The 24,191-nt window shown below is 42.7% G+C and overlaps 1 protein-coding gene across 2 annotated transcripts in view; it reads left to right on the forward strand.

The window, feature by feature from the left end:
- Positions 1-22,658, forward strand: part of FADS1 (fatty acid desaturase 1) — a 48,498-nt gene extending 25,840 nt beyond the window's left edge. For both annotated transcript variants that reach the window (XM_056526794.1, XM_056526793.1), the window contains 7 exons: positions 9,798-9,858; positions 9,945-10,021; positions 14,634-14,731; positions 16,202-16,298; positions 20,412-20,491; positions 20,569-20,694; positions 22,358-22,658. In XM_056526794.1, the coding sequence (XP_056382769.1) occupies positions 9,798-9,858; positions 9,945-10,021; positions 14,634-14,731; positions 16,202-16,298; positions 20,412-20,491; positions 20,569-20,694; positions 22,358-22,409 (591 nt within the window). In that variant the 3' untranslated portion in view covers positions 22,410-22,658. The remainder of the gene's footprint in view (positions 1-9,797; positions 9,859-9,944; positions 10,022-14,633; positions 14,732-16,201; positions 16,299-20,411; positions 20,492-20,568; positions 20,695-22,357) is intronic.
- The last annotated feature ends 1,533 nt before the right edge of the window (positions 22,659-24,191 follow it).

Here is a 24,191-nt window from a genome sequence, read left to right on the forward strand (position 1 = left end):
GGTTCTGGGATTTTTGCTCACCGTTCTTGTGATCATTTTGACACCACGGGGTGAGATCTTGTGTGGAGCCCCAGAACGAAGGAGATTATCAATGGTCTTGTATGTTTTTCTTTTTCTAATAATTGCTCCCACAGTTGATTTCTTCACACCAAGCTGCTTGCCTTTTGTAGATTCAGTCTTCCCAGCCTGGTGCAGGTCTACAATTTTGTTTCTGGTGTCCTTCGACAGCTCTTTGGTCTAAGCCATAGTGGAGTTTGGAGTGTGACTGTTTGAGGTCATGGATAGGTGTCTTTTATACTGATATCAAGTTCAAACAGGAGCCATTAATACAAGTAACAAGTATAATTTTACCGAGTAATTTACCAATTAATTCGTTAGAAATCCTACAATGTGATTTCCTGTATTCTTTCCCCCCCCCCCATTCTGTCTCTCATAGTTGAGGTATACCTATGATGAAAATTACAGGCCTCTCTCATCTTTTAAAGTGGGAGAACTTGCTCAATTGGTGGCTGACTAAATATTCTTTTGCCCCACTGTATATAGTGATGTCAGAGAACAGTAATATTACACAGTGATATCATAATATAGAAATAATGCAGACAGTTAAGTCATAGCACAGGAATAATGTAAACTGTGATGCCATACTTCATATAAAATGCACACAGTGATGTCACAGTATAAGAGCAATATAAGTGATGAACTATTGAAATAATGGACACCATCATGTCACAGCTCAGGGGTAATGGGAATTGTAAAGGGATAATGTACACAGTGATCTTGTAGTACAAGGTTAAAGCTCACAGCGAGGACAGCAAAAAGTGTTCCACCCTACCGTAAGGCATAGAAAATAGAAAATACTATAAAATTGTACTCTAGATTATCCTTATCTTTTATTGACCCATAGCAATTGGAGATTTTCCTTGTCCCTTATGACGGAAAATATGGATTTTATTAAAGACAGGAGACAAACATTATGCTTAAAATTTTTCATTTACTACTCCAGCAGCAAAATGGTTAATATACAGTTAACAAAAAACATTTTTCAAACATGCAAATTAGGAAGGAGTGACAGCCAATCATAAGGAAGAAGGTGATATTGAGTCTGAATAGGTAAAGTGATTCCTCTTTGATTGGTGCGAACTGGAAATCACAATAAAGGTAACATCTGTAGAACAAGACCGGAATGAAGATCAACAGGAAAACTTCAGAAGCAGATGAATCCCATCATGCAAGGATGAAGAAGTGGTTTCAGCAATGAGGTTTCATTAAACTGCAATAAAAAGAAACAGGTAAATAGAACAGGGAACGGATATCGGGAGGGATAGTGTTCTTCTCATGTCTTTAATAAAAATCCATATTTTCCGTCATAAGGGACTAGGAAAATCTCCAATTTTATTATGAGAGCAGGAGACTTCACAGTATGTATGTTCAAAGCTTGCATAAAAATATGTACAAATAACAAGTACAGGGTGGGCCATTTACCGTATATACTCGAGTATAAGCCGAGTTTTTCAGCACGATATTTTGTGCTGAAAACGCCCCCTCGGCTTATACTCGAGTGAACTCTCCACCTGTCAATCCCTTCTCAGTGGTCTTCAACCTGCAGATCTCCAGATGTTGCAAAACTACAACTCCCAGCATGCCCGGACAGCTGTCTAGGCATGCTGGGTGTTGTAGTTTTGAAACCTCTGGAGGTCTGCAGGTTGAAGACCACTGCAGCCTTCGTCATCATCCAACCCCCCTCCTTTTGTTTTGTACTCACCTCCCCTCGGCGGGAAGTTAGGGTGAGCTGGTCCGGGGCATCTATGCTGCGGGGACCCTCTTCTCCGCGCTTCGGGCCCGGAGCGTCGTCGTCAAGGCAACGTCACTAGTCCGGGGGCCGGGCCCGAAGCGCGGAGAAGAGGGCCCCCCGCTGAAAATGGACAGCCCGCAATGACTAACCCTCCCCACCGGACGGTCCCTGCAGCATAGATGGCCCGGACCAGCTCACCCTAACTTCCCGCCGAGGGGAGGTGAGTACAAAACAAAAGGGGGGAGGGCATGCTGGGAGTTGTAGTTTTGCAACATCTGGAGGTCCGCAGGTTGAAGACCACTGATGAAGGGATTGACAGGCGGTGATGATGAAGGGGGGCGGCGGGATAATGACGGGGGTCTTGATGATTACATGGGGGGATGATGTATTTCCCACCCTAGGCTTATAGTCGAGTCAATAACTTTTCCTGGGTTTTTGGGGTGAAACTAGGGGCCTTGGCTTATATTCGGGTCGGCTTATACTCGAGTATATACGGTATATGGATACACCTTAATAAAATGGGAATGGTTGGTGATATTAACTTCCTGTTTGTGGCACATTAGTATATGTGAAGGGGGAAACATTCCAAGATGGGTGGTGACCATGGCGGCCATTTTGAAGTCAGCCATTTTGAATCCAACTTTTGTTTTTTCAATAGGAAGAGGGTCATGTGACACATCAAAGTTATTGGGAATTTCACAAGAAAAACAATGATGTGCTTGGTTTTAACGTAACCTTATTCTTTCATGAGTTATTTACAAGTTTCTGGCCATTTATAAAATGTGTTGAATGTGCTGCCCATTGTGTTGGATTGTCAATGCAACCCTCTTCTCCCACTCTTCACACACTGATAGCAACACCGCAGGAGAAATGCTAGCACAGGCTTCCAGTATCCGTAGTTTCAGGTGCTGCACATCTTGTATCTTCACAGCATAGACAATTGCCTTCAGAAGATTTTGTTCAGTGATGAGGCAAACTTTTATGTGAATGGTGAATTTAGCAAACAAAACCACCGCTATTGGTCTGACACTAACCAACATTGGATAGATCCCTCCAAGACTGTTGGAACACGAAAATTGATGGTATGGTGTGGTATATGGGGTACAAAGATAGTGGGGCCATTCTTCATCAATGGAAACCTCAAGGCCACTGGATATGCGAAATTGCTACATGATGATGTGTTTCCCTCTTTATGCACTGAAGCTGGCACGTTCCCTGAGTTTTTCCAGCAATATGGTGCACCACCACATTATGGGTGTCAGGTCCGAGCATTCCTAGATGAACAGTTTCTTGGAAAGTGGATTGGTCGTCGTGGGCCAGTTGAATGGCCCCCAAGGTCTCCCGATCTGACCCCCTTAGACTTTTATCTTTGCGGTCATCTGAAGGCAATTGTCTATGTTGTGAAGATACGAGATGTGCAGCACCTGAAACTACGCATACTGGAAGCCTGTGCTAGCATTTCTCCTGCGGTGTTGCTATCAGTGTGTGAAGAGTGGGAGAAGAGGGTTGCATTGACATTCCAACACAATGGGCAGCACATTGAACACATTTTATAAGTGGTTGGAAACTTGTAAATAACTCATGAAATAATAAAGTTACGTTAAAGCCAAGCACATCATTGTTTTTCTTGTGGAATTCCCAATAAGTTTGATGTGTCAGATGACCCTTTTCCTATTGAAAAACCAAAAGTTGGATTCAAAATGGCCAACTTCAAAATGGCCGCCATGGTCACCACCCATCTTGAAAAGTTTCCCCCCTCACATATACTAATGTGCCACAAACAGGAAGTTAATATCACCAACCAATCCCATTTTATTAAGGCATATCCATATAAATGGCCCACCCTGTACAAATATATATACACATGCAAGTAAAGGAATAGTCCAGTGCGGACTACTCTTATTCTATTCTGCCCGGGCTGCAAAAAAAGTGAAAATAAACTTTCACTTACCTTCCTACGTTCCCCGCAGCTCCGCTACAGATGATCGGTCGGCAGGGCTGTCTTCTTCCTACTTCCCTTAGCCTAGAATGTCACACAGCGCTTCAGCCTATCACCGACCGATGCGATACATCGCTGCGGCCGGTAATAGGCTGAAGCCCCGTGTGACGTTCCCGGCTAAGGGAAGTAGGAAGTAGACAGCTCGGCCGACCAATCAGCTGTAGCGGAGCTTCGGGGGAGCGTAGGAAGGTAAGTGAAAGTTTAAGAAGATAGAATAAGAATAGTCCGTACCGGATTATTCCTTTAAAATTAAACCATAGATACATGAGGATCAGGTCTAAAATAGAGAGTTTTAAATGTGGATTTGGAAGACCAATTAGTAGCTTTTAATGTATCTGATAGAGATCCACGTGCCTGTCTAACTTTAATGGACATAGCCCCTCTGGTTGAATGAGCTCCAAAAATATTAGTGTCTATACCTGCTAAAGACATGGTTTGACTAACCCATCTGGCAAGGGTTGTAGAAAAAAACAGGTAAATGAGGTTTGCGAAAGGAATTTAGGAATTGAGAAGCTGAAGAAGGTCTAAGGGATTCTGTTTTGCGTTCATAAGTCTGTAAACATCTAACTACACAGAGTTTTTCTTTATGGGGGAAAAATGGGTAAAAAAATGGATGTTAGTCTTGGTTCGACGGTGAATGAAAAAGGTCACACGTTGAGGAGAGAGCTGTCTACGAGAGGTATCTAGGGCTCGGATATCTGCAACTCTCTTAAAGGAAATAAGGCATAGAATTACGGTCAGTTTGAATGATAACAACTTTAAAGGAAGAAGATCATTATCGTCACAGGTTAAGAAGTTAAGAAGATTAAAAATTTAAGTAATATCCCAGGTAGATTGATACTTGGGTAAAGGAGGTCTTCTAAATTTAATACCTCTCATTAATTTACAAATCAATGGACGTTTTCTTATGGGTAAAGCATGAATAGGTGTGTGATAAAAGGATATACCTGAGCCTTACCTGAGTCAAAAGAATGGAACAGAAAATTAATAACCTGAGTTATAGGTGCATGTATGGGATCCAATTCCGGTTGAATGCACCAATTAGACCATAATCTTCAGGCTGATCCGTAAGCAAATCTGGTACACAGAGCCCATGCATCTGATAGGATGTCTTGAGCTGATTGTGAAAGTTCAAGACCAGATTCTGTTGACCTGAAATTAACCAGGCTATCAGGCCTGACCTGACTAACAGATAAGGGTTCCCAGGATCCAGGGGATCCAGGATAATGGATTGATGGATAGGAAGGATCCATGGAAAATCATTTGTCATTCCTAAAACTTGGGGAAACCAAGTCTGTAATGGCCAAAGAGGAGTTATGAGGACTAGAGTCAATCTCTGAGATTTGGTCAACAATAGAACTCTCGGTATCAAAGCAAAAGGTGGAAATGCATACAGAGTATGAGGGGGCCAGGATTGGAGGAGAGCATCTATTCCTTGAGATTCTGGATCTGGACACCAAGTGAGGAATTGGGGAAGTTGACAATTCAATCGGGATGCAAACAGATCTAGATGTAGAGGACCCCAGAGAATGTTTTGTTGATGAAAAATGGCAGGGTCTAGTTTCCAATCGCTGGAATCTTTTAGATAACGGGAATTCCAATCTGCAGTGGAATTGGATAGACCTGGGAGATATTCCGCTTTCAGAGCTTTCAAAGTTTGGGTTTGGTGCCCCCTAGCCAATTGATGTATTGCACGGCTGAAATGTTGTCCATCCGAAGTAGGACACAACAGTGGGATCTGTCTTTCACGAAACTCTTGAGAGCAAAGGACCCTGCTAAGAATTCTAGACAATTTATATGAAGAGAGGATTCCTCCCTGACCATTTCCCTCCTGTGGAAAGTGGACCACAGCGAGCACCCCATCCTGTACGGCTGGCATCTGATTCTATGATCAGATCTGGATGGAAGTGGGTTGAAGATGGCTTTCCCATTCCATGTCTGAATATGGTGTAACCACCAAAGAAGTTCCTCTTTGTTTACTGAAGTGAGGGATATTTTTGTTGAAATATCCCAAGCCGTTTCCTAAATGTTGGGATTTTAGGAGCTGAAGAGCTCTGTAATGGAGGGGAGTTGGGAATATCGCCTGGATGGATGCTGATAAAAGGCCTACTATGCGAGCGATAGCTAAGAGAGACCAATTGTTGTTTAAGATGTATCGAATCTCTCTGCGGATTGTCTTTAGTTTCCTGGAAGGAAGACTCAATATGGCTGATCGTGTATTGATCATAAATCCTAGGAATTCTAGTTCCTTTGAGGAAATCAGTACTGAATTCTAGAGATTGATCAAAAATCCCAGATTGGAAAGTAATGTCAGAGTCCAATGAATATGTAGATGAATGAGCTCCAGAGATTGGGCCATTAATAGAATGTTGTCCAAGTATATAATTAGATGAACACCACTGGTTTGAGGAGCTTTGTAAAGCACCATGGAGCTGAAGATAGACCGAAAGATAGGCTGGTAAATTGCCATTTTTGTCCCTTCCATAAAAATTGGAGGTATGGTTGAGAGTTTTGGTGTATAGGCACCGTGAGATAGGCATATTTGAGGACTATCTTTGCTAGCCAATCGTTTGGAGTAATAGGTCTCTGAGGAGATGGATACCATCCATTTTGAAGTGCTGGTAATGCAAAGAATTGTTGAGGATTCTTAGATTTATTACAGGTCTGTGACCTCCATCTCTCTTCTTTACCAAGAACAGGTTGCTCAGAAAACCTTGTGAGTTTAGAGGAACCTGACCTGAAGACCTTGATCTGTCTGAGAAAAAACAATGTGATGAGGTAGTTGAATTTGATTTGGGGGATAGACAAATTCTATTTGATACCCCAAAATTGTATTGAGTATCCATGAGTCTGATGTTATCATAGACCAGTTCTGGAAAAAATGCAATAACCTTCCTCCCAAGGGAATGAGGGAAGATTACTGAGGAAGAGCACTTACCTGCAGCGGGTCTAGACCTAGGATATCCTCTGTGGCCTTTAGCCCTCCAGGGCCTTCCTCTTTTTGGGAAGAATAGTGTAAGGTTGAAAGAGACCAATGGTGGAGGGTATCTGGCTGAGCGAGGTGGTGGTGGCGGGCCCCTATATGATTGTCCCTCACGGGAGTATTGGCCAGGAAAATGTGACCTTGAAAGACTTTTCAATGAGGATGGGGCTTTGTCGAGAGTCGAGAAAAGCCCACATATTTATTGATCTCTTTGATAAAAGAGTCACCAAAAAGATAACCATAATTAGAATTAGACTTATTAGTGGCCAAATGGGCTAGTTGAGGGTCTAGCCTCATGAGAATGGATCTCTTACGTTCAGTGCATAGAGAGGAGTTGGCACTTCCAAAAAGGCATATAGCCCTTTGTTCCCAACCCCTAAGAACTGTAAGGTTAATAGGCTCTCCTGATAAGGAGGCTTCCTCCGTAAGATCCAGTATTTTTGTCAATGGGCCGAGAAGGTCAAGGTATATGTCTTGGAAAGTGCTTAATTACCTATCAACCCCTTTCTTAGGGTTTTTCTCAGATTTAGATAAAAATTTTACAATAGTTGGATCTAAGTCCGGAGTATTAGACAACTTGTTTGGAAGTGGGGATCTAGGGCATTCAGACTTAAGTTTACTTCTGGTAGCCCTATCCATGGATTTTTTAAGCCATAAAGAAATATATTTAGACACCTGTGGGTGAGGGATCCACTCTCCCAACCTTGGATGTTTTATTAATCCACGGTCAAAATACTGTGTTCCTTCACTGTCCAATATGACAGAATTGGGATCCTCCACACAAAAAAAATCATCATATTCTCCATCATTATCAGATATATCCTCGTAGGCTGAGTTATCATCTAGATCTGAGGATTCAGTCTCATCAGCGGAGGACTGATCCAGGGAAATAGGAATATTAATTGGCTTTGCTTTCGCTTTTTCTCCTCAGGGGCCGAGGGTAATGGATGTGACTTAGGTACATCAAATATTTTGCTTTGTGTCAAAGCGTTACATTTTTCCTGGCCCTCCAATTTTTTGGATTTTTTTTTTGGGTGTTTTGATAAAATCGGACCGGTAGTTATGAAGCGCCATTTATGGAAAGGTTTTCCCGGCTTCATACCTTCAGCCATATTAGATGTGAAGTCTTCAGGTCCGAGGGTGTGGAAGGACACATATGGGGGGAGTGTTGATTATTTGGATGGGTAAGGACCATAGCCATTGACTTAGCTATGAAGTCATGAACTGATGACATAGCGTAGCTAACAGCAGTCTGTACGGATTTGTTAACAGACTGGTCCACCATGCTCTGTAAAAGTCCTTCTTCCACCATTTCATAAGGTTGTGGAGAAACCATTTTATTTTGTTCTTCATTCGCCATTGTTATAACAAGTATATGGAAAATGTATTATGGAAAAATATTGTAAATATGTAAATAAATAATAGATAGCACAGATATTAGAAATTAATTATTAAATTGTGAATAATAAATTAATCAAGAGACTGTGTGTAAATATATGAAATGACTGATAAATAAATAATGAATTAATATATGTAAAACTCACGTTTCAGAATACAGGTACCCCGGTGGACGTGGATCCGCTGGACCTGTGTGGCAGATGACTCGGACCGTACCAGGGAGCGGAGTCTAAGGTGCCGCTGGTTTTCACCAGAGCCCGCCACAAAGCGGGATGGACTTGCTGCGGCAGGCGGCACCCAGGTCGCTACCCCTGGCACGGCTCGACCACACAGGTTGGTGAGGAGATGCAAGGCACAGGAGGGATAAGGCAGCTCGTAGTCTGGATAGCAGAAAGTCAGGGCAGGCAGCACAGTAGCGTAGTCAGGACGTAGCAGGAGGTCGCGCGCGCCGGAGCAGTGAGGCAGAGGCTGGGGCAAGAGAAGCACCAGGTGAGTGACAGACTGGGGCTCGCATGCAGGTGCATCCCGCGATGCGAGTCCCAGCCCCGCCGGTAGCAGCAGGTAACGGGACCATGAGCTCACGGCAAGCATGTGCGGCCGGAACGCATAACGTAACAATATATATCAACTATGATTTTTTTTTTATAAATTAAAATTAGTATTAATGATGAATAAATTATGAAAATAATTAATTATGAATAAATTATGACTAAAATGTATGAATTAATAAATAAATAAATTCAGCTAATGATATATATAGACAATGAATGTATGAACTACAAGATAATGATGATGACAGAACAAAGGAAGATAATACTAAGGGAGATATGAAGAATATATATATATATATATATATATATATATATATATATATATATACGCACACACACAATATACTATAAGGAAATAAAGGATATTAGAGACGTGTAAGAGCTGTATTGGAACAGTAGGTGGCGACACAGGACTGTATGACGAGACCGGCAGTCAGGTGCATGAGCTGCGTCACCAACCGCGATGTCTGCTGACAGGAACAGTGAGCAGCAGCGTGGTGTGAGGTAAATTACAGGGCGGGAAAACAGCTGATCATCTGCTGCGACATCAGCCCTCAGAAACGCGGCGGGAGCCACGGCTGAGGGAATACCTGAATCTAATGACGGTAAGCCACTAGATACCAGGGATGGATTAATAGGTGAAAAAAATATATATATTATATATATATATATATATATTAAAAAAGGGATATAAGGAATTATAATATACTAGAAGACAAGGAGTATAACGGAATATGAAATATAAAATAAGGAAGTGAAAACAAGGGAATATAGAGGAGATAAAAGAGAATAAAGTATATTTATTAATATGAGGTAATATATAACAATATAATGCACATATAAGGAATGTAGGAATAACACTTATATCTCTGCAAGAGCAGCAATGAAAGAGGAATCAGTTTACCTGTTGAGACTCTATATCACCTATACTGCCTTATGATTGGCTGTCACTCCTACCTAATTTGTACGTTTGAAAAAAGTTTTTTTTAACTGTATATTTACCCTTTTGCTGCTGGAGTAGTAAATGAAAGATTTAAAGCAAAATGTGAATTCCTGTCTGTCTTTTTTCTACAGCTTGGAATTAAAAAGAAGAAATACATGCCATACAATCACCAGCACAAGTATTTCTTCCTGAGTGAGTATCCCACTTTGGGGACCTGAAGATGTGGAGATTACCGTCCATACTTTGATGCGTTACACTGTCATTTCTTTTTCCTTTAGTTGGTCCTCCAGCACTTATCCCGCTCTATTTCCAGTGGTATATCTTCTACTTTGTTGTACAACGCAAGCAGTGGGCGGTATGTGTTCATTGTGGTTAGTAGATGTTTTGTGAATGAGTTTGCCGTTATGTAAAAGTCACCTTAAGACTTACTTAAAAGGAACCAATCATCAGATTTTACCATACATTACGTGTGGCAATGCGTCATGTATGGTAAAATCTTCTTCCTCGCCATCTCTGGGAGACATTCCTGCCTGCAGGGATGGTGAGTATAAGTAGTTAGAAAACGTCTCCCGGCAGCCTGGTAAGTAGTTCCCTGGGCGGAGAGCTATACTTACCTAGTCCTGTCTTCTCCGGCCATAATCACACCTCCTCAGCATGATTGACAGCCCCGGCATGGCCGCATCACATGCATGGTAAAATATCATGATTGGTTTCCTTTAAAGGCTTATGCTGCCCTATCTGGGGAGCTGATCACTGTCATTATGTAATGCAGCTGTTCCTCTGATATCTGCCCCCACTGATGACTGACAGCTATCTGTTTATACACACTAAGACTATTGATGACTACTGAGCACGCTCATAATGGGAAAAACTGCTTCTCTGCACTCTGTGTCCTCGACATTAGTAAAGATATCTGGGGATCAGCTGCATTATACATTGTACACATCAATCAGCTTCTCTGTCACTAGTTTATGTTGCCCTCAGACACCATAAACCTAGTCACAGAGTCTCTTTACAATGTAAGTAACTGTCCAAGTGCCCTATTAGAGTAAATGGACATTATATAAGGCAGTGTTTTCCACCAGGGTGCCTCCAGCTGTTGCAAAACTACAACTCACATCATGCCCGGACAGCCAAAGGCTGTCCGGGCATGATGTGAATTGTAGTTTTGCAACAGCTGGAGGCACCCTGGTTGGGATATAAAGGTATGGGTTCCTCTGGTGGACCTGTCACTTTACTGAATGGCCAACATGTAAAGCTACAGATTCCCTGCAGTGATATGGTGAGATGGTGTTTCTTCCCTAGCAAAAACAACTAATTTACAGTTATCGAAGGGAAAAAGGCGAGACAACCCCATCAGACTGAAAATAGACACAGTGGTTTTGTTAAAAAATGGTTAAAAAAAATTTTTTGGGGGGGGGGGCGTAAAGGGGTGGGGGTTATATGGGTGTTACGCTGTGGCCTGATGTTAGCTGGTAAGGCCCATTTCACACTATAAAAACACTTCCGTTATGAACGCCCGTTAGGAAATCGTCAGTTATATGGCCGGTACTAAATCATTAACGGCCGTTAGAAAATCCCATAATAGTCTATAGGATTTTTCTAATATCCGTTTTAACCTGTTATCGCCTGTTATTAATAACTTCCGTTATTTTGTGATGGGCGATAGTAACGGGAGAATTAGTTCATGCACTATTTCTCCCGTTCATTCGCCCGTCACAAAATAACGGAAGTTATTAATAACGGGCGATAACGGGTTAAAACGGCTATTATAAAAATCCCATAGACTATAATGGGATTTTCTAACGGCCGTTAGTGATTTAGTACCGGCCGCATAACTGCCGATTTCCTAACGGGCGTTGGTAACAGGAGTGATTTTATAGTGTGAAAGGGGCCTATTTTATAGGGAAATATAAAATGCATTGACATGTAACTTATTTCTTATTTCTGGAGTCTTCTATTAGCCTGAAAAAGAAAACAATACACTAAAACTGCCTGCGCTTTGGCGTTTCATTCTGTGACTTGTGTCATTGTGGCATTTTCTGGCGTATTTTTCATGTTAGCTGAAATTGCTTTTTTTTTTGAGCATTTGCACGTTTTTTCTGCTTCCAGACTAGCGTCTTTCATGTAAATAAAAGTGAAAAGAGTAGACAAAATCCCCCCCCCCCCCCCCCCCCCACACACAAAAAAAAATGCCAAACCAACATTATGTTTTTCTTGTATTCTTTCTTCCCATAGAAATCTATGGGAGAAAAATGCCGATCTGCACAGAAAAAATGCCGATCTGCACAGAAAAAATGCCATAGTCTCAGCATGCTGCAATTTTGTAAAACTGCCACTAAGCCAAAAAAACGGCAATAAGGAGTGAAAAAAACGCCAAAGGAAAAAGATGCTAAGTGATCCCCAGCTAACATCTTGCCGCAGTGTTTCTTTTGCTTTAAAAAAAAAAAGAAAAAGAAAAAATAAGGCCAAGTGTCGAATGTGTCGTTTTTTGGGGTTCAGGGGCAGTTCTTCACAGCATCATCTGGCTATGGGGTTTTTTTTTGTGGCACTTTTTCTTGCATAGACCTCTATAGGTGGGGAAAAAAACTGAAAAACATGCAGGTGTACATGTATGTGGGCATTTTTTTCCTTTAGTCACATGACTTTTAATAAAAAGAATTCAGGGGAAAATACTAATACAGACAATTTTAGGAGAAAAAAAAACTACACGAAAACTGTATTAGGCTGGGTTCACATCACGTTTTCTCCCATACGGGAGCGCATACGGCAAGGGGGAGACAAAACCTTGCGCTCCCGTATGCCTTTCTATGCGCTCCCGTATGTAATTCATTTCAATGAGCCGGCCGGAGTGAAACGTTCGGTCCGGTCGGCTCATTTTTGCTGTATGCGCTTTTTCCCTGGACCTAAAACTGTGGTCAACCACAGTTTTAGGTCCAGTTGTAAAAGCGCATATGGCGCAAAAATGAGCCAACCGGACCGAACGTTTCACTCCGGCCGGCTCATTGAAATGAATTACATTCGGGAGCGCATACGAAAGCACAAGGTTTTAGTTCCCCCCTGCCGTATGCGCTCCCGTATGGGAGAAAACGTGATGTGAACCCAGCCCTTATTGTGGTGCTTTTTCATGCCAAAAAGGCCAAATAAAATTGGGAGAGATTTATCAAACGTTGTGCAGAGGAATGGTGGAGCAGTCACCCATAACAACCAATCAGATTAGATCCAGCTTTCATTTTTCAGAGACCATGTTAAAAATAAAAGAAGCAATCTGATTGGTTGCTATGGGCAACTGCTCCATCGTTCTGTTCAACCATCATGTTTTGGCCTTCCATCAGAGGTACACGTATACACAGAAGGTAACAGCGTAAGGATAATCTTACATGGACTGTTGATATGGTGCTTTATTAATTCTTGTAGTCACAATAAAATACAGAGCAGGTAGTCACTTGACGCGTTTCGGGTACGCAAACCCTTTGTCAACAGTGCATATTTGCTCTAAATGAAGCTCAACACTTTAAAATAGTAATACACCTCATAACGTGATTGTGACGTTAGAAGAAAGACAATCACCTATAAAACACAAAATGGAGTATGCACAAGCATCCTCATGCCACCCAAAGCATGTGATACAAAACATCTGCAGATTGAAGCGGAACTTCACGAATGGAGAGGTATTTGCTAGGGAATGGCATGCCCTGATGGAAAGACTGGAACAAAGAGGCTATTCTAAGAAGTGTTTGACCGAAGCTTGTGAAAAAGTCTTTCAATTAGACCGCTCTAATCTTATTGCCCATAGAAGCAATGGCCGACACTGATTCTGGGCCATCACGCCCCCTCCCATAGACTTGCATTGAGGGGCCGTGGTCGTAACGTGACAAAGTGTTCCAAATACTGGGGCAGTGGAGTACCCCTTTAAGAAATGTGGTTATGGGAGATGCATTTCATGGTGGTGAAGGATAGTTTTAAATCATACAGAAGAGGTTTGTCATATCAGGTAAAATATAACATCAGTTGTACTGTAATACCTCAGCAGTAGTGAACCTGGCGTCCGGTCAGTTGTTGAGTTACAGCACAAGGAGTGCACATCTCTAGGTCCGAAAACGAGAATTTGTAGACGGATATCAGACATTAGGAGGGGCAATATATCTACCTTAGCCCAACATTTTCAGGACTATGACAGAGGGGGCATTGTGTCCCTTTCTGCCATAGGTATAGAGATGGTAATATGTTGCATGCTAGAAGAAGGGATCGCTATAAGTTATTTACGCAATAGAGAAACATTTTGGATGTTTAGATTAGACACACGACAACCTAAGGGAAGGAATCTGCATCAGGATTTGATTCTTTGATACAGACATGTATTTGAAATATTCTATTTTCTGCAATATCGGTTTATCTGTGGTTTTCTATTTAGTAGATTTAGAGGATGTGGATTTGCGCATGCATATGTATCTGCATATCTATATTGGCCTCGAGTATGCAAAGTATATTCGTCTCCCAGCAAAATGTCATACATATTAGAATGTTATATTTTTGTAGCATCAAATACAAATGACAATTTGTTTTGTACATATTTTGTTCATAGTTACATAGTTAGTACGGTTAAAAAAAAAGACATATGTCCATCGAGTGCAACCAAGTACCGTAGTTGAAGGGAAGGGGTTTTGTATATACGCAATGGGGGAGATTTATCAAAACCTGTCCAGAGGAAAAATTGCTGAGTTGCCCATAGCAACCAATCAGATCGCTTCTTTCATTTTTAACAAGGTCTCTGCAAAATGAAAGAAGCGATCTGATTGGTTGCTATGGGCAACTTTTCCTCTAAACAGGTTTAGATAAATCTCCCCCAATGTCATGTTTTCACCTTGCACTACAGTCAGGGGGGAAAGATTTTGGAGGACACTAAAGTAAAACACTTCTCCCCAAAAAGCAATTTGATAATTTCTCTGTTTCAACTTTCTGCTCAGGATCTGGCCTGGATGATCTCATTCTATGTAAGATTATTCCTGACATATGTTCCTATGGTTGGAATTGGTGGCACCATCACTCTCTTCTTCTTAGTTCGGTAAGTTAGTGTACATTTCACCTTCCATATCATTGGCGTTTTCGTAGATCCTTAGGTTTCCATTTATAAAATCTATACGAAGGAAATTTATCATTTTCACACGTATGGCTTTTATAGGACAATTTTTTTTAACTTACTTTTGCTTACATGTGACCTATTTATCAAATAGTCGCACGACCTTGATAAATAAATCGCAAAACCCGGGAAACTCGCTTACAAAAGCATTTTTTAAAGCAGAAAAGTTTTCCCTTATGTTAATGGCCGAAGTTCCTTATCTACCCTTTATTACCAGTAGCGTTGCTAGAGAGTGAAGGGGGGGGGGGGGGTGTACCGCATCGGGTGTCCTTTTCTGCAGACGTATGCACTTTTTTTTCTTAATAAATAGCGACTATTGCATTTGATAAATACATGACCACTGCAAGGTAAAAAAAATAATAATAATTACTATGGGGGAGATTTATCAAAACCTGTGCAGAGGAAGAGTGGTGCAGTTGCCCATAGCAACCAATCAGATCGCTTCTTTCATTTTCCACAGGCCTCTAAAGAGGCCTGTGGAAAATGAAAGAAGCAATCTGATTGGTTGCTATGGGCAACTGCACCACTCTTCCTCTGCACAGGTTTTGATAAATATCCCCATATGTGAGCAGATTTCAGAAATGTGCTTTTGAATAAGCAAAAATCTAAAAAGTCGCAGCATGTATAGAAAAGTCGCATGTGTGCAACTTTTTTTTACGCCAAAAATATATTCCATGGAGCTTGATAAATCTCCTTCTATAGGGTTCAGGATTTAAATGCTGAACTCTGAGCTTAGACTCCAGAAAGCTATGATAATAACCAGCATCAAGTTTAAAGGGGTACTCCGCCCCTAGATTGTGGGGGTCTGATTGTGGGGGTCCCGTCACTGGGGACCCCGGCGATCTCCCTACTGCACCCGGCGTTTGTATAGAGCGTCGGGTGCAGTGCCGGAGGCTCGTGACATCACTCATGTAGTCACAGCCACACCCCCTCGATGCAAGTCTATGGGCGGGGGCGTGACGGCCATCACGCCCCCTCCCATAGACTTGCATTGAGGGGGCATGGCCAGTCATCTGGCACGGAACGAAGTCCGCTCCGTGCACCCAATGTCTGGGGTGCCGCAGCTGAGATTGCATGTGCACCGCGATCAGACATCTTACCCCCTATACTTTGGATAGGGGATAAGATATCTAGGGGCATCATACCCCTTTATGTTGGATGAGATAATTTCAGAGCGGGGGTAGTGCCTAAAGGGTTTCCCGAGAACTTTCCAGCATTTTAAAGCATTTACCATCTTTTGTGATGTGCTATCATATTACTAAAGGTCTCGTAGAGTGAGGTTGAATTTAGAGCAGCTCAGGGCGATGTCAAGTTCTGAAATAAAATGTTGAAGAATATGAGTTTACTAGTGAGTGACGCTTATATGACCCTTCTTGTTATCTCTCTTTGTTTTAGATTCGTGGAAAGTAACTGGTTCGTTTGGGTGACACAAATGAACCATATTCCAATGCATATAGACTATGATGACAACAAAGATTGGCTGTCTACACAGGTAGTTATTATTATGTCATTTACTACTTTTCAGTCCTAGCAGTGTTATATATATATATATATATATATATATATATATATATATATTTGACCTTGTACACACTTTACATAGCATATAATGCTAACTCTTCAGCACGTTGCATGCAGTTTCATTCCAGCTGAGTTGAATTCATATGTATTGAGCCCTTTACTATTTGTAGCTGTGTCCTGTGTGGCCGACATCCTGTGAACTAAAGGATTACGTCTTCTATCAGATCTTTTCTGGAAGCTCAGACCTCATTGAGAGACCTCTCACAATTTCTGCTGTGGGCACAATCTCAAGTGTAGCCTACAAGATGCAGCCTGGCATTGCTCTCCCTGAGGACAGAGAAAAACAGGCTGAAGCTGCATAACATAGGAATACACCGACACTGCAGTGTGAATTAGGGGACACAAGTTTTATGCCACTGATGTATTAATCGTTTCAGTGATGAGACTCTGCCCTCACTGTCTCTACAAAGACAGAGGCACCATGGGACATTAAAGGGGTGTTCCAGGAAAAAACTTTTTTTATATCAACTGGCTCCAGCAAGTTAAACAGATTACTTATTTTAAAAAATCTTAATCCTTCCAATAATTATCAGCTGCTGAAGTTGAGTTCTTCTTTTCCGTCTGGCAACAGTGCTCTCTGCTGACCTCTCTGCTTGTCTTGGGAACTGCACAGAGTAGAAGAGGTTTGCTATGGGGTTTGCTTCTACTCTGGACAGTTCCCGAGACAGGTGTCATCAGAGAGCACTTAGGGTGTGTTCACACTGCGGAATCTCCGCTCGCTGAATTCCGCAAGCAGAGATTGTGCCTGGCGGCCACCGACGATGATACTTCGGCGCTAGGGCTGCGGGGCACTGAGCCGTCACCATTGACGGCTATGCAGTGCTTGCGGAATCCACGCAAAGAATGAACATGTTCTTTCTTTGCATGGAACAATGTCAGCGGTGGAATTCACACTAATGTTAAGTTCACACCGCTGAATTCCGCTCATGGAGTTCCGCTCGTGGAATTCCCGTAGTGTAAACGCACCCTTAGACAGAAAAGAACAACTCATCTTCAGCAGCTCATAAGTACTGAAAGGATTAAGATTTTTTAAATAGAAGTAATTTACAAATCTGTTTAACTTTCTGGAGCCAGTTGATATATAAAAAAAGTTTTTTCTTCCTGGATAACCCCTTTAAGGCTGAATTCGGAGAGTTGTTTTTTAGGGAAGAGGGAATCAAGATGGCAGACATGCCGTAGATGACACATAAACTAATAATAATCATAATAACACTCACATCCACAGAGTTTACATATCATCACTTTCTAGCAAAGCAAAACATTTTTCTTTTGAATGAATCTTAGCGTCTATTTACATGTACAGATATATTGACTGGTATGGAGCACTGATCAAGGGCAGCATGAAAGTGATGACAGATTCCCTTTAACCACATAGGGACCCAGGGCGTACAGGTACACATTTGGTCCCTGGTACTTAAGGACCCAGGGCGTACCTATGGATCAGCAGGCACCCCGCGCAAATGCCCAGGGGGTCATCAGCCCCCCATGTCGGTGATCGGCGCAAATCGCAACTGAATTCACAGCTGGGATTTGCGCCGATTCCGGGTCATACGGGTCTATGGTGACCCGGAATATAAGGGGGATCGCGGTTGTCTAAGACACCTACGATCCCCCTGTAGGCATAGGAGTGAGGTGGCAGGGGTGCCACCCCTCCTATCCCTGCTATTGGTCGTCAGAAGCGACGACCAATAGCAGATCGGGGGCGGGGGGTTAACTTTCGTTTTCCCCATCCCCGACCGACAGGGACCGGGCGCCGAAGTCCACTTACCCATCGGCGACGGCTGCGATCTGGACAGGAATCGGTGGAAGAAGAGGACGGCAATGCGACTCCCTGGATCCTACGGAAGCCGGTGAGTTGCCTAGCAACATCCGGAGGGCTACAGTCTGAGACCACTATACAGTGGTCTCTGTACTGTAGCCCTCCAGATGCTGCAAAACTACAACTCCCAGCAAGCCCAGACAGCTATTTGCTGTGTGGGCATGCTGGGATTTGCAGTTTTGCAACAGCTGGAAGGCTACAGTTTGAAGATCACCTGCGGTGATCCAACTGTGGCCCTCTAGATCTTGCAAAACTACAACTCCTAGCATGCCCACACAGCAAATAGCTGTGTGGGCATACTGGGAGTTGTAGTTTTGCAACATCTGGAGGGCTACAGTAGAGAGACTACTGTATAGCGGTCTCAGAATGTAGCCTTCAGATGTAGCAAAACTGCAAATCCCAGCATGCCTACACAGCAAACAGCTGTCTCGGTATGCTGGGAGTTGTAGTTGAGTACCTCCAGCTGTTGCATAACTACATCTCCCAGCATGCCCTTCGGCGATCAGTACATGCTGGGAGCTGAAGTTTTGCAACAGCTGGAGGCACACTGGTTGGAAAATACTGAGTTAGATAACTGAAGGTTTTCCAACCAGTGTGCCTCCAGCTGTTGCAAAAGTACAACTCCCAGCATGCACGGTCTGTCAGTAATGCTGGGAGTTGTAGTTTTGAAACAGCTTCAAAGTTCGAAAAATGCAAAATTTTAAATTTTTTCATCAAAGAAATGATTCAAGTATTAGCAAAATTTTCCCACTAACATAAAGTAGAATATGTCACGAAAAAACTATCTCAGAATCAGAATGAAAGGTAAAAGCATCCCAGAGTTATTAATGCTTAAAGTGACAGTGGTCAGATGTTCAAAAAATGGCTGGGTCCTTAAGGGGTTAAAGGGGTACTCCACTGGCCAGCGTTCGGGAGTAAATGTTCCGAACGCTGTTTACGCGCTGCGTGATGTCATGGTCACGCCCCTCAATGCACGTCTATGGAAGGGGGCGTGACTGCCGTCACACCCCCTCCCATTGACTTGCATTGAGGGGGCATGGCCATGATGTCACAATGGGCGTGACCGACCCCCGTAGCGCGAAAACACAGTTCGGAACATTCACTTCCGAACGCTGGCCAGTGGAGTACCCTTTTATAATCATATGTCTTGTAACAGATAAAGCACAAGTAGCATTGCTTTTTCCCGATAGGACTACCCCTATTAAAACATGTACACATTATAAAGGGATGGAGGATTATTGCAAAGATTGTCTTCCGCTTATGAGGGACATTTATCAAAACCTGTGTAGAGGAAAAGTTGACCAGTTGCCCATAGCAACCAATCAGATCGCTTCTTTCATTTTTGAACAGGCCTCTGAAAAATAAAAGAAGAGATCTGATTGGTTGCTATGGGCAACTCAGCAACTTTTCTCCCCACAGGTTTTCATAAATCTCCCCCATAGATCTGTAATACCACACTTCTCCTGTAGTGGCCACTAGCAGCTTCCAGTTACAGATTGTCAGGTAGACAACACGTAGCAGTTGATCTCTCATTTAGAGACAGGGTTTTCCTCATATGAAAAGCCCTTTTAATATTTTTGTAGTTTAAAGGGGTATTCTATGGAAAAACTTTTTTTTATATATCAACTGGCTCCAGAAAGTGAAACAGATTTGTAAATCACTTCTATTAAAAAATCTTAATCCTTTCAGTACTTATGAGCTTCTGAAGTTAAGGTTGTTCTTTTCTGTCTAAGTGCTCTCTGATGACACGTGTCCAGTTTAGAAGAGGTTTGCTATAGGGATTTGCTTCTAAACTGGGCGGTTCCCGAGACATGTGTCATCAGAGAGCACTTAGACAGAAAAGAACAACCTTAACTTCAGAAGCTCATAAGTACTGAAAGGATTACGATTTTTTAATAGAAGTAATTTACAAATCTGTTTAACTTTCTGGAGCCAGTTGATATATAAAAAAAAAAGTTTTTTTCCTGGATAACCCCTTTAAGGTAAGTGACTCATGATTTTACTGGCAAACTGCAGTGTTACCACTAAAACGGTGCATCCATTGGTCAGCGCGTGTTGGCAGAGTTTATTCTCACTACAGTGTCAGGACCCAGCCTTATAGACTCTTAGAAGCAAGGCCTACATAGTATGTGGACTACATCTTACAGTGATCTGTATCCTATCAGCTTCTTGTGTATTTACACGTCTCCGTTCTCTCTCTCACAGCTACAAGCCACGTGTAACGTGGACCAGTCTTTATTCAATGACTGGTTTAGTGGACATCTCAATTTTCAGATCGAGCATCAGTAAGTAAACCACATCAGAAGCTACTAAAATGTAAAAGTCTTTTTCATCCTAATATTTTACCATTTTCTGTCTCCAGTTTGTTCCCCACAATGCCAAGACATAACTACCCAAAAACAGCTCCTCTAGTCCGCTCACTCTGCAAAAAGTATGGCATCGACTACCAGTCCAAACCACTGTTTACTGCATTCGCTGACATAGTCCAGTAAGTGTCTTTGTAGGGGTTTCTACTAATATGACAATTCTCTCCCCTGAAAGTCTTAAAGGGGTACTCCCGTGGAAAACTTTTTTTTTAAATCAACTGGTGCCAGAAAGTTAAACAGATTTGTAAATCACTTCTATTAAAAAATCTTAATCCTTCCGGTACTTTTTAGGGGCTGTATACTACAGAGGAAATTATTTTATTTTTGGATTTTTCTGATGTCATGACCACAGTGCTCTCTGCTGACCTCTGCTGTCCATTTTTGGAACTGTGGACAGTTCCTAAAATGGACAGCAGAGGTCAGCAGAGAGCACTGTGGTCATGACATCAGAGAAATCCAAAAAGTAAAGCATTTCCTCTGCAGTATACAGCCCATAAAATGTATTGGAAGGATTAAGATTTTTTTAATACAAGTAATTTACAATCTGTTTAACTTTCTGGCACCAGTTAAAAAAATAAAAATAAAAAAAAAGTTTTCCAGAGGAGTACCCCTTTAAAATGTTACTAATATACAACACTCAACACCTCACTTATTGTCTGCAGGATAGGTGATGGGTGTCTATTTGGGGAAGGGGTTTTAAAGGGGAACTCTGCTGCTCAGCATTTGGAAACTGTTCCGAACGCTGGAGTCGGGAGCTGGTGACATCATAGCCCCACCTCCTCATGAACACACGCCCCGCCCCCTCAATGCAAGTCTATGGGAGGGGGCGTGACAGCCGTCACGCCCCCTCCCAAAGACTTGCATTGAGGGGGTGGGGGCGTGACATAAAAAGTCATTTATTTTACATTTAATTTTTTTAACTTAAATTTCCCTGTTAAAATGGGGGTGCGTGTTATACGCCAATAAATACGGTATCGTCTTCTAGAATTGAATAGAGCAGCAGCATGCATGTCTAACCAGCACTTTATTCAACCAGGGTTGACATAGAGCTCCTGTTCTTGTGATCATGGGGGTCTCAGTGGTTGGACCATCACCAATCTGCTGATAAGTAATGAGTGTTACCCCTGTGGATGTACTGCAGGGAATCCTGCAGAATTTCTACAGCTGCACGGTCATAGCGCCGATTCATTACAGAAGCACCAGCTACACACAGAAAATGTTAAAGGAGTACTCTCCCCCCCCCTTGACATCTTATCCCCTATCCAAAGGATCTCGGCTGCGGCACTCCAGACATCCAGTACACGGAGCGAACTGATGCGGGACCCTGCTCGTGACATCACGGCCACACACCCTCAATGCAAGTCTATGGGAGGGGGCGGAACATCCGTCACGCCCCCTCCCATAGACTTGCATTGAGGGGGGCATGGCCGTGATGTCGCGAGCCTCCGGCACTGCACCCGACGCTCTAAACCAGGGGATAAGATGTCTAGGAGCGGAGTACCCCATTAACCCCTTAAAGACCAGGACAATTTTATTTTTGCGTTTTCGTTTTTTCCATTTTGTAATGAAACCTTTTAATTTTACCATAAAATGTACGGCGAACCCAAAATAAATTTTTTTTAGGGAGGGAATTTAAATGAAAACCACAATTTTGCACATTTTGGAGGGTTTCGTTTTCACACTTTACGGCAAAAATGACGTGTTCTTTATTCTGTGGGTCAATACGATTAAAATGATACCCATGGCTGGATACCACCTACACCGCCATCTTTCTGTTTTCTGCAGCTCTCTACAAGAGTCTGGTGAACTCTGGCTGGATGCGTATCTACACAAGTAAGAAGAGCGCCCTCTGTCTAATACTGCAGGAGTTACCCGGACCATCTACAGCAGATAAAGCAGACTGGATACTTTCTGAACATTCCTCCAGTGTCTGGTCCGCAGTGTGACTGACCGCCTTCTTTTTTAAGCCCTTCAGGACTGAAGCTCATCAAATCAATGACAACTGAAAGAATTTCATCCCAGATATTAACCATTTTGTACCCTGCATTTGTGTCACTTTGGCTATAAAAATAACAATGAAAGCGGAGTGTTTTATAATTGTGTGCAGTGATTATAGTGGAGCTAAACACATTACTAATACAAATCCCTTAGGGGGACATTTAGCAAAGCATTTAGTAGGTTTTTTTTTGTTGTGCTTAAAATTGTCGCAAAAATGTCACATGTGCGACCACTCTAGTTTTTTGTGCAACTTTTTGATTGTGCAGAATCCTAAGCAAAAAAATAAGAATCTTGCTTACTGAAGCAAAAGGTGATTTTTGACTTGCAACGGTCAGAGATTTATCAAGTGCGAAAGTCGCAAAAAAAAGTCGCATCGCATGAAAAAAACTACTAAATTTACTCCAGCTCAGACATGGAGCAGAAAAAGCTACTACCAAAATAAAAATTTGCTTACGTAAAAGAAATTTATCAACAGGCGGAAACCATTTGATAAATAAGTCGCACATAAGCAAAAAAAATTGTAAGAAAAAAAACAAACTAAAAAAAAGGAATACATAAGCAAACCTTGATAAATGTCCCCCTTAGAGAGGATGAAGGCTGCATTGTGTGTGTAGAGATCTGTGGTCCCTCAGGGACCGTATTCTCCTTCACACTGTATTATTGAGGTACATGAAGCATGCTGCGCTGTACAGACATCAGATGGTAGATGGATTGCCCCCCGCCCTGGAATGTGTACTTGAGATCTTCTGTGTCCATGAATAAGTGGATCAGTTTTTGTTGAACAGGAACTATACTGTCCTTTTCTGATAGGAAAAACCTTGGAGGAACAAGAAACATTGGAAGGATAGGCTTTTAGAATCCAGAAAACAGATACAGTAACCCCCCCCCCGACCTACGATGTCCCCGAAATACGATCATTTCAGCATACGATCACTCTCAGAGGCCATCGCATGTTGAAGGAAACATCATCATACGATGCTTTTGTATGTCGGGGCCATCGCATAAACGGCTATCCGGCAGCGCAGACTGCTTCAGCTGCCACCGGATAGCCGTTTACGGTGCCCCATGTGGTCCGCTGACGATCACTTACCTGTCCTCGGGGCTCCGGCGCGTCCTCTTCGGGATCCCCTGCATCGTCGGCGCTCTCCATCTGTGTCATCACTTCGCTGTGCACGTCATCCCATGATCCAATAGGAGCGGCGTGCGTAGTGACGTGATGGCGGCGACGGATAGCGCGGATGCCGGGGTAGCAGAGGTCTTGCCAGAGCATCGGGGACACACCGGGGACGCGGCGACAGTGATGGAAGGCGACATCCCAGGCAGCGGTGACGGTCCAGAGCGGCGGGGACAGCTGAGTACAACTTCCTCTAACAGTGGTCTACAACCTGTGGACCTCCAGATGTTGCTAAACTACAACACCCAGCATGCCCGGACAGCCGTTGGCGCTGGGTGTTGTAGTTTTGCAACATCTGGAGGTCCGCAGGTTGTAGACCACTGTCCTATACTTTACATTGCACGGATCCCTCAACATGCGATGGTTTCAACAAACGATGGTCCGTTTTGTACGGATTACCATCGTATGTTGAGGGACCACTGTATAGTTAAAAACTGCACAATCGTG

This window comes from Hyla sarda, chromosome 6 (genome assembly GCF_029499605.1).
Source record: "Hyla sarda isolate aHylSar1 chromosome 6, aHylSar1.hap1, whole genome shotgun sequence".
NCBI lineage: Eukaryota > Metazoa > Chordata > Amphibia > Anura > Hylidae > Hyla > Hyla sarda.